At 34.8% G+C, this 16,466-nt stretch overlaps 1 protein-coding gene across 2 annotated transcripts in view; it reads right to left on the reverse strand.

The window, feature by feature from the left end:
• The window catches only part of LOC145265467 (twinfilin-1-like), a 131,990-nt gene extending 117,386 nt beyond the window's left edge, over window positions 1-14,604 (reverse strand). The window contains exon 1 of one of the 2 annotated variants that reach the window (XM_080121331.1): window positions 14,364-14,604. In XM_080121331.1, coding sequence (XP_079977457.1) covers window positions 14,364-14,388 — 25 coding nt within the window. In that variant the 5' untranslated portion in view covers window positions 14,389-14,604. Of the gene's footprint in view, window positions 1-9,475; window positions 9,626-14,363 lie in introns of those variants that run through there. The other variant, XM_080121332.1, reaches the window with a different exon arrangement.
• Between the last annotated feature and the right edge of the window lie 1,862 nt (window positions 14,605-16,466).

Consider the following 16,466-nt stretch of genomic DNA (forward strand, 5'->3'; position numbering starts at 1 on the left):
TAAGGAAAGTTTCCTAGGAAGCCATGAGTTGACTGCAGCCTCCACCTTTGACCATACCTCTGACCAATTCTTTTCGAGCTCGAGACCAGGTTCGAACCACATGTCGAGGATCTGAACCAGACCATCCGTCCAACCGCCGGGAAGTTTGTGTTACCACTCCAGGTACCCATCTGACTTGCTGCGGTTTATCTTGGCCCCAGTGATTCTTTCATACCGAATGAGCACCTCTGACACGATCTCCAGGTCTTGGAAGCTTGACACAAAGACCTTGATGTCATCAGTGAATGTGGATACTTTGGCGGCTGAGCCGCCAAGCAGATCTATTCTGTGCAGGGTCAAATTTGCCTTCCCACGTCTCAGATTGCGGAGCAGCAGCTTCAAAGCCAGGATGTAAAGCAGGGGTGACAACCCTCACAAACCGACCAAGAGATAACAAAGAGTTTTCAGTGCTTTCTGTTGACTCGTACGACAGCCATGGGCTGGTGAGACATCATAGAGATCCACTTGCAGAAATCCAGTTTAAAACCGACGACCTCTAAGACAGATGCCAGGAAGCGATGGTCGACCCTATCAAAAGATTTGGACTGATTTAAATTGATCAGCGTGGCTTCTGTGTCGTTTTCTATCCCTCCCTCTAATGTAGTTCTGCTCCGGTTTGATGAAGTCAACAATAACACCTTGCAGCCGATTCAACAAGATCTTGGCCAAAATCTTCAACTCTGTGTTTAGCAGAGTTATGGGCTGTATTCTTCCCCGTCATGCCTGTCACCTTTCCTCAGCAATGTGATCATTCCCTTGGTGACTTGCCCCAGGATGGATCCTTTAGTAAACCAATGGTTCAACACATCCGTCAGAAGAGGCAGAAACATGAGCGACAGCCTCAAATACAGTTTGTATGGCAGACCATAGAGTCCCGGCGATCCATCACAGATGATCTGCTTCAGTGCAGTAGAAACCTCCTGCTCCATCACCGGGCCTTACAACTGGCCACACTAGCCGCCTTGAGACGGGAAGAGTCAGCCAAATAGTCGCTAAACTCATGGACTGGAAGATCAGGCTGCTGCGTAAAACACTCCTCAAAATGTTCTCGAAACCTCTCAGATCTCCCGAGTAGATTCCAACACTTTGATCTTGGCCTTTGGGCCAAAAAAGAAAATACAACTGTTATATATGGGTCAAGGAATTGCATTCATCTGCAAAAGATCTAATTTTTATAAATTTTTAAACATTCATTTTAATTCCCTATTAGTTTTTTCTTATGGGATAATCATCTTTAGTTAACTATTACGTGTAATTATATTCATGCAGATATTCTACACGATTTATGAATGTAATATATGTACAAAAATTTATGAATGTAATATATGTACAAAAATTTATGAATGTAATATATGTACAAAAATTTATGAATGTAATATATGTACAAAAATTTATGAATGTAATATATGTACAAAAATTTATGAATGTAATATATGTACAAATATTTATGAATGTAATATATGTACAAAAATTATAGTAAACGTAAATTTCTATGTATGCGTATACATTTTTTTTTTTTAATTTTTGCCTACCAAACTCGTGTCAGTTTTTGGTCTGCAGACATGAAATTTAATATATATGGTATATGAACTCATGCAAAACTTTATATTTGGGAAAAATCGATGCAAAAGTGTGAAAATTAAAAAAATTGAATTTGCCAGGTGAAGGTCGAATGATGGCATTACAAATATGCATGCATAACATAATAGCTATTGATTCAGGTTTTAATTTTTAGCCTTGCAGCAAACATGTCTTCATTAACATCAAAGGAAAAAGTAAATTGTAAGCTAAACATTTTGGTTTCGATTCTTGATGGTGGCGCACAAGTAATTTTTTTTAACTTTTTAAATCATTACTATATATTGGGTCCAATATATGAAATCTGCAAAAAATATACGAAATCTGCATTAACTAAAACATCATATTTAAGCGTACTTTACAACCAGGCAATGCCGAGCAGCTTGCTAGTACTAGGTAAAATAGCAACTTCAACAAAAACTTTACTTAGCAACTTAGAAAATATAAGCAAAAAGACTCCCCCGTCAATACTTAAAAAACTGAAAAAGAAATGTTGATTGTATAAAAATAGTTCAAGTATTTGGGAAAGAAGCTGTTGAGTTTGACAACAATCCACAGGAATAGAGTTTCAAAAATCCTGCAGTTCTTGGAAATAAACTGATGGAATAGGAAGCTGTATTACAATAAATTATCAAAACTATGGTATAAGGTTATAATGATGCAGCTGCAGAATCAAGACTGCGGTGAAATGCATTGTGAAACGGGGAATAAGCACGAAACTTGTCCGTCTACCTAAAACATTTACGTTTTCAAGCTTAATGTTGTCACCTTTCCTCAGCCGTCATGCGAGTGTAGAGAATGTACATATGTTTTCTGTGCCTTCCCTTAGTGACACACTCTTGTTTATATAATTGCTGTGTTCAATAAAAAATACAATTTCTCTGGGTTTACAAAACAAGTTTATTATGATAATTGAGTTCGTCGGTAATGGAGATAGAGAGATGTGGATGGGTTTGACATGGCGGGTATCAACTGATGAAGGAATGCGATCACACACATCTGATCATATTTTCATGTCTCTTCTCTCTGTGACCTGCTGACCCAAACAATCCGTTTTTATTGTCATCTCATTTATAAAACTCACTATGTCTGTCTGTCAGTCTCCATATTTTCAAACTATATCTCCTCCGAAACTAAAAGTTGCAGAGCGGTGCTAAGGGCCTCAAATGATTGGATTTCTTTTATTGAACCATTCTTTTATGGATTTTTATCTGGTTAAAATTGTTTTTAAGGAGTCAAAATTGAAAAAAATCGTTATACATTTTGTACATTCATCTTAGTTTATTTTTCATCAGTTCATATGCGTGTCACGTTGGTACAGTGGTAACATCACCAGCTTTGAATGCTACAATTTTGCTTTCGGTTTTGATTCTAGCTGATGGCGCCCAAATACTTTTTTTACTTTTGAAATCACTATATCCGAAGGGTGTGCAATAAGTAATGCCCCTGACACACTTCCCATAGCAGTAGAACAACGAAACTTGGCACAGTTATTAATCTTTCTCTACATAGGAACCACCCAGAGTTATGCATTTCTCCCCTCGTTTGATGCAGCTCGAGAGACCGTTTTTGTAGAACGCCCCAGGTTGGTCCTCCAACCACGACGTGACTTCAGAAATCAAGGCTGCATCATTTGGGAAACGCTTTCCTTTCAAAAACAACTTCATGGCTAGGAAGAGGTGAAAGTCAGAGGGTGCAAGGTCAGGAGAGTAGGGAGAATGGGGAAGGATTTCAAAACCACACGCCCATGCTTCTGATCTGGCGACATGCGAGTTGTGGACCAGAGAGTTGTCTTGCAGGAGGAGGGTACCTTTGCTGATCTTGCCCCGCATCTTGATTTTGTATAGCTTCCCTTAATTTCCTCAAAAGTGAAGCATAATAGGCTTCTGTAATTGTCGTACCCTTTGCCAGAAAATCTGTCATCACTACTCCGTCCTGGTCCCAGAAGACTGTGAGCATGACCTTGCCAGCGGAGGGCTGCACCCTTGCCTTCTTTGGAGGTGGTGAGTCCAAGTGCTTCCACTGAATTGACTGGGCTTTGGTCTCTGGATCATAGTGATGGACCCAGGTTTTATCCTGTGTAATCAATCTTTTGAAAAACTTTGACTCATCTTCTTGGCACATCTCCAAATTCATCCTCAAGCACTCGATGTGTTCTCGCTTCTGGAATGGTGTGAGCAACCTGGGAATCCATCTGGCAGACACCTTATGCATATGCAAATGGTCATGAATGATAGTTTCCACAGACTCTGTACTAATCTTGACATCTTGGGCTATTTGGCGAATAGTAATGCGCCGATCTTCCAAAATGGCAGCCTCAACTTGACAGATAGGTGCCTCGTCAATGGCAGAAGGGGGGGGGACCAGGTCTAGGAGCTGTTTCCACAGACTTCCAGCTATGTTTGAATTCACAATGCCAGCGTTTTACAATGTCATATGATGGGGCATTATCACCATAAGTATTTTTCATTTCATCAAAAGTCTCCTGTGGTGTGCGTCCTTTCAAATACAAAAACCGGATCACTGTCGACATTCAACAGGCTCCATTTCACACATGACTCAGTTCAAACACCTGTAAAGCCACAATTAGTTCAGAGCTGTAATTTGCCACATAACTCACAGCGATAACTCATTGCACATGCAAAATTTCAGCTAGATCAGACAACTGGAAGTGAGTCAGAGGCATTACTTATTGCACGCCCCTCGTATATACGAAATTTGGACAAATTAAAATATGATATTTAAACATATTTTATGACTGGGTAAAGCCGGTCCCCCCCCCTCACCCCGGTTGGATCATATATATTTCTCCAAAACCTCTGGCCTTGATGGAGGGGAGACTAAAACTTGCTATGGTTTCAAATGATCTGAAATAACAGCAAGGAGAGATCAATTCCAAATATTTCTCATATGTTATATCTCTCCTCTCTTGGAAATAGGGTATGACTATGAATATCTCGAGTATCAAATAATCCTTATACACTGTGAAATTTACTTTGTGTATGAAAAGCAAAGAGCAGAGATATAACATATGTGAACTATTTGGAATCAAGTCTCCCCTTGCTGTTATTTCAGATCATTTGAAACCATAGCAGCAAGTTTTAGTCTCCTCTTCATCAAGGCCAGAGATTTTGGGGAAATATCAGATATTTTGTAATTCATATGCAAAACTAGGAAAACAAACGAATTGAAAACAAATGAATTGAAAATGATTGAAATATTTTATGGCCGTAAAAAAGTGCCAAAAATAGGCTCTGGATGATTCCCTTAATGTGTGACCTTAAGAGCAAACATCACATAGCCCTCTACACAGGTCATCACCTTTCCAACAAGCTTTCATTTGTTAAATTCTGATTAATAGTCGCTGAGATTTGGAGTTTATAAAATTGTCAAAAAAGGTGGTATATCTATGGATATATCTATACTAGTAGCCAAATTGAATATTGAAATGCTCAGATCTTTGGTTCTACATGAAAACCTGCAGGCTTTTTGAAGATACTATTTCATGGTTAAAATTTTATGACAATTAGTAAAAAAAGAACCTATATTTTCAAAACAATAAAATATACCCAAATTTGCCTACATTTGTATATATACAGTGTCCTGCATATCAGCTTCAGTTGTCTTCCCTGTGGCCTAATATGATCCCCTACCACATTTTTTCCTTTTCTCCCTCACCTATTTGGAGTAACCAAATACCACTTAGTACAATAATGTATTATTACTAGGGCTAGAACAACAGCATATACTTTTCACTGTTTTGACTCTCGGGTGTGTATCCGCTGATATCTTACATGCTTTTTTATAGAGTGACGTGGTTCTCGGTTGATTAACTGTGTATAACTGTGTCAGATATATACTCGAGAGTCAAAATAATGAAAAGAATATTCTGTTGTCACAGCCCTAATTATTACACACACCTGCTTTAACGAGGGTATTGAGCACTTTTGGATTAAGCATATACCATTTGCCAAGTGTAATGCTGTATTACTATTACTTCACAACGCCGAGTTTCTTGTCTAATATACAACACTATAATGAACCACATTGAAATTATTGCTTTCAGGCTTTTCTCATCTTTCACAATTATCTTAAGAGAAATGATGTTGATGAGGATAATAGTCTAAAGAGAAATGCTAATTCCTCGGGTGTTGTTGAATTTCTTTGCAAATTACTACGTGATAACATTAAAAAGTGGTTCTAAATGTTGGCCTCACTCCCTTACTAATTCTGATCCTTAAGTAATAATTTCTGGGTTTTTTTTTTGTTGTTACATAATGTTTAGCTGGACCGCCCCTCCCCACACACAGACGATTTTCCTTGATTATTCACCCCTCCATCTAGTCATGCTCTCTCCTCGTCTATAATCTGATTAGCTTCTTAGTTCAGTGACAAAAAGAAATCCGTCTTAGTTTTGTTTCACATAATCCGGTTTTCAAAAGAGTCAATCTTTTAAATAAATATTTAATGAAGAAATAAATTAAGGTTTTAAAAAAGTGTCCCAACATTAACCATCCATTTTGATGTTAATTTATATTTCGAAATAGACCATTAATTTTGGGACGCCCTATATTTTAAACTAATCAATTCACGTTAAATTTTTCTCATATATTACAACGAATCTAGTACATTTTAACTAAAAGACATTTTGGCCAACTATTTTCAAAAATTGGATGCGTGCGCCCCCCCCCCAAAAAAACATGGTGACCAGTAAAAACAATACAGAATACAGACTCAAATACACAAAAATTACATACGCGCACGCGAAAACAAACACGGCGACCAGTGAAAACAATACGGAATACAGAATCGAATACCTCTAAGACAATCAACTCTTTAAAAAGGTAAATTTTTCGTTGGTACTAGCGCACATTCATTTCCCTTAGATAGTTAATATCTGTTGACGAAACTTGAAGAATGCGTATTAATAAAAAAGAAAAATTTCGAAAAAAAAAAAAAAAAAAAATTCGTCCGGGCAAAACCTAATGCAAGTGTAAAAAAAAAAAAGGGGGGGGGCTAAACTGCTTTAAAAAGATTAAATTAGCGAAATTTGGCCTAAAATCGATACTAGAAAGTTTGATTAGAAACTGAGCACTAGCAGTGAGCACTCCCTACAAATATTTAAATATTGGCTTTTTAATTCATTTATTTTTGGGGTAGACTCAGACTCGTGTCCATTCGATAATAATTGAAAAAAATGACGAAAGTAAAAAAAAAAAAGGAGGAGGGGGGGGGCAAGCTCCTTCAAATCCGCAAAAATTATTTCTGAACGAATTTCATCCGTTAGCCAAAATGCCCAGGGCAAGAGTAAAAAAATAATATTTTCACTTAAAATAAATCAGGGGAATTCAGACTCTTCCTCCTTTAAAACTATCTTTTAATGCTCCAAATGATTTGTTAGAAGTCAGGAAGTTTTAGATAAAAAGTGTTACGATTTATTGAAAAAAATAGCATTTGAGTTTAACAATATCATGGTCACGATTAAAAGTGATTTGTAGTTAAGCTTTTCAGATTTTAACAAATAAATTGACTTTTATTTTCCGATAGTTTAAAGATTTGCAGTTTCATGTTAAATTTCGAACAATCACAAATTGATTTATTTCAACTATTAACAGAATATAAAAATGGCTAACATTTATAAAAACATCGATATGCATTATAATGGATTTAATCTTGAAAAATAAATGACAGTTCGTCACTGTTCAGACATTCTTGAAATATTCAATTGAATTGACAAACGTTGCAATATTGGAGGTGGGCGTCAACATCGAAAACAAAAACACTAAAACAGTACATTTTATGAAAGCGAATAAAGAAATTCAACACAGGAAAAAGAAAACTTGTTTTATTTTATTTTTACAATTTTGTCTTTTGTTTTTATGAGATCGTGTGTGTTAACCAGAGTGCTCAATTACTTGTGCAAGGGCATGTATTCTTGTATTTCAATTGACAGGATCATTAATTTGATTTTTCATCGATACCTTCGGGGGAATAGGTGGACATTTTTAACAATAGTCAACTAAACAAAAAAGGGTGTGTGAAATAAATAGATACACAACAAATAAATGTTACCAAAGGCAGGATTAAATTACTTGTTTTTTTTTTACCGACCAACCTGGATAAGTTTTGTGTGTGTGTGTTAATTTATTTTTAAATGTTTCTTCACTTGAAAACAAAAGTTAGAACGAGAAAAATGTGGCGACTAGAGCCATGTCAAGCCGCGATATTCGCTCAAAAATCGAAAATTTAAAAAATACTGGTGGAGCAAAAGTCAAAACTGGAACATTACATTTTCACACGAATGGTGACATATTTCCAACACAGGATTATAAAAGCAATACTCCAACTACGTTCGGTATCTTTAGTCCATGTTAGGCTAAGATTCCAGTGTTTCAGATAAGCAGTGAAACACTGTTTCACTGCTTATCTGAAAATAATTTCAGTTGATTTGGTTGTTTTTGTTTTACGGCATATCAGTCCTTTTTGGGTTAATGCAAAATCTAGTAATTTGGGAAAAAGGTTTTTGCTTCATGTTTTTTTTATTTTCGAATATTCATTCATGGTGTTACTGTTACATATGGGGGGAGGTATAAATCTGTAACGTGAGTTGGCTGGAGGTCTCTACAGTTTGGTTGTTTAGGAAAATTGTTTTTGACTTTGCAAAACAGGAGGTACTTATGCATTTATGTTACCGTACTATTATTTAGAAACCCATTCTTAACATGGGGGAGGAGAGGGTGTTTTGTAACTATCCTGAACTTACATCTAACAATTTAATAATCAAGATATCAAACTTGAAAATACTATAAAAAGAAAATAGCACGGTTACTTCTCTGCATAAGCACCAACATGATAGACTTTTGCAAAGAGAATGGGGAATACAATCGTTTGGCCAGGAGGCCAATATCTTTAGAGAACCTGATCTGATAGCACTAGTAGTTTCAATTAAAATGTGTCATGAGATGAGTATTTACTTTAACGGTGCTCAATGCGCAAGTAGAGCGAGATAATTTATAAATATATTTTTATAGCAATGTCGTTTGGAGTTTTTAAATGTACTCATATATCCGAGATAATAGTGCTCGAATTAGAACTACCAAGTAATTTACTAATTGTAATCTGAATGTAGCTGTGAAAACATTTTTGGTGGACCCGTACGAGAGTGCCCCTAAAAATGTGTTTTGCACCTTTTTTTTTGGGGGGGGGGTACGACGATTTTCATAGATTACAGTATTATATTAGCATAAAAATTTCTGAAAAAATAAATTAATGACTTTTAAAAAGCGGTTCACTTTCTCGTTATAATATTCTAATCACGTGACACGTCGGTAAAGACAGTAAGTCAGGTAGCAATGAAGTAAAACGTTATGAGAAAGTGAACCAACCACCTTCTTAAAAGTCCTTAAATTAATTTTCTTTTCAAAAATTTTTCTGATAATATGATACTGTAATCTATGATAATCGTCGAAAAAAAATTTTTTAAAAAGAGTAAAAACACGCATTTTTAGGGGGCGGGCACTCACAAGTCCGCCCAATTTTCATTATAACTTTTTGGTACTAGTGCAGTCAGTGCACTTTGCACTTATTGATCCGTGCTGAAATACTAACATTATTTAGAAAGCCGCTCTTAACTTGGGAAGCGAAGGGTGTTTTTACCTCCCCTTAACTACTTTAGCATCGAGCAGTATTGGAAATGGATATATTATGAGCGTTCAAGTTCCGTCTATTTGTTTACAATCGCGTCAGCTGATATTTAAGCTTGACGGTGGAATGCCTTGGAAAAACCACGTCTGATAAATGTTTACAAGTTTTTAAAATATGTAGAATAACAGAATATTTGAACTTGATGAACGCTAACCTTTGCTTTGACATCCTTGGAAATTTTAGAAATCCATTTTAACACGAAGAGTGCGGAGGGGATAACTATTCTGTACAGTTTCCTTCCTTCATCGAAATTTGTTGAGCCGTACAAGTTTGTCGTCACAGAATCTCTTATTTTTTTATAAAATACGATGGTTGTGATTGTAAATAAAATACTGGATTGGAAATACCTAGTAACAACTTTACACTTATGCTATATTTTATAGGTCGATTATATTGAATTCACTCGCTCACACGCCCATATTTTGAATTTGTGACCCGCCATCAATAGACTGCCTAGTGCCTGCCTCTCCTGTATCAAACGGTCATAAAGAGTCACATAAAATCTTTTTGCAGAGAAAAAAGTTATAATTAAAATTTAGGTGCTGACGTAAAATACGAACCGTGATGAAATAACATTATTTAGAAATCTATTCTTAATAGGAGGAGGATCGCTTTTCTTTTCTTTTTTTTTTTTAACTTGTACTAACAATTTAATAAACAAAAGATACCGTAAAAGTTAAATTTAACTTGAAAATCCTATCTAAAAAGGAGCACAGTCCGTATTTTGCATACGTTCCAAAATGTAATACAATAATTTTGGAAATAAATTAAATATCAAGTAAAAATTAAAATTTTCGGTGCTAATGCAGAGAGTGATCCGATCCGCGCTATTTTTTAAATCGTATTTCCAAGTTTAATTAAAGTTTTATGTTTTTTATTCATTTGTAAGGTTAATGTACAGAATAACAGGTACAAAACACCCTCTCCTCCCCATATTAAGAATGGCTTTTTAAATAATAACATTATTTCAGCACGTCGGGTCACTTTCTGCATGAGTACTAAATTTTTATTACTTCATTCTTGAAAACCATAAAATAATAATTCGAATAAAAAAAAACTGTTTTATTTAATTATTTTCAGAGTGCAATCAATTAGATTGAGTTAAACCCCTGTACAGAAAACATAAAACGTTCTTTATAACAGTTTGATGCAAGAGAACAGTCCACTGATGGCGACCCATGGCCATGAATTCGAAATTGGTTGCGTGTGAGCGAAAATAATTTAATATTGCCTATAAGCCTATATATATATATATATATATATATATATATATATATATATATATTCGGTTTGTTTGTTTTAGAAACTCTTGTTTAATTTTGTGTGGTCTCCTTTCAGCTAGTGTAACTCGATATAGAAGCAATATTATCTTCCGGGGGGGGGGGCACAAGTTCGACAAACTCTGCAATCACTCTTCCAGTGCTTATTCATAAATAGATACAGTTCAAAAGAAATTAACAGGAAAACTTATTTATGTATCAGTGAAAAACAGCAGTGTGCGACTAAAATTACGGAAATTGTTTAGTTTTCTCCCACTACAGGAATTTAGACACCAGCGTCGGAAAGTGGGATTGAAAAGTCAGCGCCCCCGAGGAGGGACACACTGCCCTACAAAATGTGTCTCGGTAGCCTTGTCGGCATTCCCGGTGAGGGCGTCTCAGGCAATTAGCAAAAAAACTAACCCCTTCTCAAAAAGAGAAGGCAAAGCCTAAGACGGGTGGGCCTCCTAGAATTGCATAAAACTGGGGGGGGGGGGGGCAGGTCAGTACTTTTTGACGGACCGTCTTTTTTAAAAATCTACCAAAAATCAGATAATTATCCGATCAATACGAAATTTTCAGCGATTATTAGGAGAAGAATGAACTTTATAACAGTTTACTTATTTTTCATAAACGATATTTATATATATATATATATTTGCTTACAACCCCCCCCTTGTTTTGAAGTGGGAACAAATATGCTTAAAATAATCATTTCAAACTGAACAAAACATATTGTATTGTTGTAAGGGACAGAATTATAGATTCAAAAAAAAAAAAAATTGTTTGCATACCTTATTTTGACGTCTGAATATCAGAACTCCGATTGTGTTTAATTATCCCGCTTTTGAGTTTTGAAGTGTGAAATTCGGTGAATATGTTAAGTAAAATATTTAATTTAAGTTAAGCAAAACAAAAAAAAAATTTTAATATTTATACGAAAAAAGCCATTTTAAAATTTTTGAGAAATAAATTAACAATTGTTTTTTAGCGAGCCGAATAATGCATGACCATTATTAAACAGGGCATGCTTTGAATAATCGATACAAAAAAAAAATTCGATAAATATTGTGCCCTTTGTGTTAAAAATAGCATCATTTTTTTCGATCCCGTTTGAAAACGTTTGCCGCCTTTCGACTACGGTGGACCAAACGCGCTGAAATTTTTTTTTTTTTATTCTGCTTTAAATTGCCCCCCCCCCATTTTGGGGAGCTTGGCCCCCCCACACATACACATTAAAAACCAAACTCATACAAATGGTCACCCATCTGGTACTGGCCAGCCTCAGCGTTAATAATACATTGACATTTTCGTCACTGAAAAATAAGTTTTTTTGGCCTGTTTGGTCTTCCATAGTTTTCTTCCCATCAAAAGAAAACGTAAACAGAGTCGATCTGAACTCTACGACGACGCGAAATATCTGGTTACCTATATGAATAAGTGGAATTATTTGAAATTCAGGTACTTATATTATAATATTTTTGCATATTCTCTTAGAAAATCATCCTAAATCTTAGACAATAAATTAATTATTTCAAAAACCCTTTTTTTAAATATTTAAGTACGTTTTTTGTGTAAGACAAAAAATGTCAATTGTTAACTTTTTGGGAAAATTTAACATTTAAAATTGAATTAAAAATAGTAGAAAAAGTTTTACATTATTCTGTTTTCTATATGATAAAATTCAGGGTTTTATCTTTCTGGAAAAAAAAAGTTACTCAGAAATAAAGGATTTTAATAAATGTAATTTAGTTTTAAAAAACAACAACAACTTGATTTTGCGGCCATTTATGCCATAGAACTAAACTCGCACTGCATAATCAACAGGGACCGGCGGATCTAATCTGTTGGTTTTGGGGACCCGGGATAAAATCCCTCGTCGAAAGTTACGGAAAATAAGAGAGTAGCAATTTGAATTTTTTAAATTAAAAAATAAGTACTTATACAGTATACTGACTGTGATATGTTTAGATGGAAGTTTCAAGGTAAACAAAAGATTTTTAAAAATCGAATTTATTAAATTGTTAGGTGAAAGTACAGAACGAACGCCTTCTATTTCCCGTGTTAAGAATGGGTTTCTAAATAAAACTTTAGGTATCGTACTGAAATACGGCGATCCTGCACAAGTACCAAAAATAAAATTTACTTTATAGTCGACGAACTCCGAACAGCAAGATCGCGGTAAATTTTCAGATTAGGTCCACCTCCACAATTTTCTTTTAAATGACGACTTTTCTAGGTTTTCGACTATGCTGAATACGAAAATCGCATTGAAATTTTGCAGTATTAAGTAGTTATCGAGATATAAAAAGTTGTATTATGCATTGCATTCTTTGGCGACCATCTTTTTTACGTGCGTGCACACGCGCCATAAACAAATCTACTCATCTATGACTGACACTGCACGCGCGTGAAAAAAGATGGCCGCCAATGAATACAATGCATAATATATTTTATATCTCGATAACTAATTATTGATGCAATATTTCAATGCGCTTTTCGTATTCAGCATAGTCGAAAACCTTTTAAAGTTGTCATTTAAAAGAAAATTGTGGAGGTGGACTTAAATCTAAAAATACCAAGATGGCTTTTGGCATCTTCATAATAGAATAATCTACGACACGCTGGATCGGTGCGAGGTCGTTCTAAGACCGTGAATATTAGTGCTCTGTTTATTCGAATTGGCACTTATGATGGCAATTAAAAGTAAAGAAAATACAGAAAAATCTGTATGATCACTGACCAATCACAGAACGAAAATGAAATACTCCAAAAATCACGTAATTTGATCAAGTAGTTTTTTTTTATTATTATTCAAGAAAATCAAATTTTACGACAAAACGAGTCGTAGTGTTTTCGTCGATCATAATGAAACCGGGTGATATGAATAAGGGGAAGACAACTCAAAGGAAAGTGTCGATGTAAAAAATCAGCCTTCTAATGCAGATTAGTAGTAAAATCGCTAAAAATCGTAAGTTTTGATTTTCTTAGTTTAAAAAAAACTACTTGATAGAGTTACGTAATTTTTGGAATATGACATTTTTGTTCCGTGATGACTGATGAGTACATAGTCCATACAGACTTTTCAGTATTTTCTTTACTTTTAATTGCCGTTACAAGTGCCATTTTGAATCAGCACCTAGTATTTTTTTTGGTACTCATGCAGCATGCACTTATTGATCCGTGCTGAAATAATGTTATTATTTAAAAAGCCATTCTTAACATGGGGAGGGGATGGTGTTTTGTACCTATTCTGTAGTTTAACCTTACAATTGAATAAAAAAAAAAAAAACTCTAATTAAACTTGGAAATACGATTTAAAAAATAGCGCGGATCAGTAAGTGCATTAGCACCATTTTTTAAACCCATAATCCAACGTTAAAATTAAGTTTTAGTTCAGCAAATGTCAGGTTGATTCCGTTCCAATTTCATAAGAGTATCAATAGAACTTATAAAGTTTATAAATATGATTTATCTTTGTGACTACTTTGCTCAGATCCGATATTTACGGAACTTAAAATACTTATAACTTCTACTTTGTGACGCAAATAGGTCACAAATAAGTAAGTAAAGCAAAATAGTTTTTGGCTAATTTTCCCAATGGTATTTCCTTTAAAATAATTTTGTCGGTAACAGCAACGATTATCATATATATATATATATATATATATATATATATATATATATATATATATACGCGCACACACACTTAAAATATGAGACAGGGTAAAAGAAAAAGTTGTCTCTTTTTTGGAAATATAAAAATGAAAATAGTAAACATACCAGTTATTCCTGTCTGATGAGACATGATGTTTTTATCTTATATAATCCACAAGTGCTTTGTCTAAATCCCAGTATATTATTAATCTGTGTGTATGATACAGACTTCGATCTATTTATGTATAAATGTCGTGCTTGATAAATGAAGATGTCAGCAGTATAAAAAAAATGCAAGCTTCGGAGCAGAAAACACACGTAAGCTCAACTCCAAAGAAAGAGGAGCGACTGTGGAAGGAACTAGAGTTATCTTTCCTTACGTCGACCTCAGCCGCCAGCACAACAGAGGTCGCTTTTGTTGCAAGTTGCGATGAACTAAGGAAGGTAAAAGATGATGATGATGATAGCTGCGTATTCCGTCTAAAAAATCACCGTGTCTTTTTAAAGTACATACACGCGCGTGTGCGCACACACACACACATATGTGTATAATGTTTGTGAAACCGACGATTTCAGTTAATTCATAAATTGTATAAATTTACACACGCGTTCAACTAATGAATTGAACGAGATTATTAAGAGTGCTCAATAAAAGAAGAGCAAGACATTATTAACATAACATTGACATAAATAAATTTATGTTTTTTTACATAGGCAAGTCCACTTATCAAGGCCAAGAGGCCACTCGAGGATAAGGGTTAAAGAGTGTACAGTAGAAATTGAACAATATAGTAATCATTAGTAAATGGAAATTCGGTTGCGACACTGGACATACTAATGTTTCTGACAAATAGTCGGTTAAAACCAGGAGTCATCGTCAGCCGACTTAATAAATGATTGCTTTCCACAGAAGAAATCAGTCTCCAAATCAAATTATTTCATATATATATATATATATATATAGTTAGTTATCATTCCAAAACCAGAAGATTCATACTCATAAAATTTTAATTACTTTCTTGTATGTAGTATGTCTTACCCATGTTTCATTGAATAATGAAGCCCCACTAAACAACTCTTCATAAAAAATGTACTTTCCTCAAAAAACTGTTGGTAATTTTTTTTTTATGGAATGAAAAAGGAAAAAATGGAGAAGAAAATTTGTAGATGAAGATATTTAAAGTCTGCAAAAACGTAAATAAAAACACCTACTTATTGTAGTGCATGTAAGCACCCCCACTCCAAATAAAATGAATTCAAAGCATACGCGGAGAACCGTCTTACATAGACCAATTATAATCGTAAGTATATATATATATATATATATATACAGTCCTGGTCAAAATCATAAGACCACTTAAGAAAGTAAGCGTTTACGCATATTATCGAATTTTCAAAAGGGAAAATATGATGGAAAAAAATGAAATCTGCTTCATTCGAAACCTTAACCCTCATCTAATAATTATTTTTTAAAAAACAAACATTTTCACCTAGTCAAAATGATAAGACCACTGATAATTTATCTAACAAAAGGCAATTATAAATTACTAAAAAGGGTCTCAGTATTTAGTATAGCCTCCATTATTATGAATTACTTCAAAAATTCTCTTTCGCATGCTTGCGACTAAGTTTTTTATCAGTTGCAAAGGAATTTTATCCCATGTACTGAAAACTCAATCAGAAAGTTCCTTTATCGAATCATACTGGGTTCCATCCTAGAACACTTCTTTTGACATCCATCCCCAAAGATTTTCAATGGGATTGAGGTCCGGAGAACATGCTGGATGATCTAACAATTCTATATTTTTTGAAGAAAAGTATTCTCATGCTTGTCGAGAAGTATGTATCGCAGCGTTGTCTTGCTGGAAAATCCAATTTCTTCCACACAGACGTGGACCTTCAGTCTTGATAGAAGCATTTTCAAGCATTGAAATGTACTTTAATAATGTTTACCGGCCTTTCACTACTTGCAACTTTAGGGTCCCAGCTGACGAGAAAGCACCCCAGATCATTAAAGACCCTCCTCCACTATGCCGAGTTGATAAAGTCTCTTTGGGTAAATTTTTATCATGCCAATAGTGTTGAAATCCATCTGGACCATCTAGATTAAACTTTTTCTCATCGGAGAAAATTACATTTTCCCACTTCTCTTCATCCCAAGTCTAGTATTTGGCGGCATATTTAAGGCGGTTAGTTTTGTGCTGTTCAAGAAGACGTGATTTTTGCAGT

This window comes from Euprymna scolopes, chromosome 40, assembly GCF_053919585.1.
Source record: "Euprymna scolopes isolate OS-2025 chromosome 40, ASM5391958v1, whole genome shotgun sequence".
Classification (NCBI taxonomy): domain Eukaryota; kingdom Metazoa; phylum Mollusca; class Cephalopoda; order Sepiida; family Sepiolidae; genus Euprymna; species Euprymna scolopes.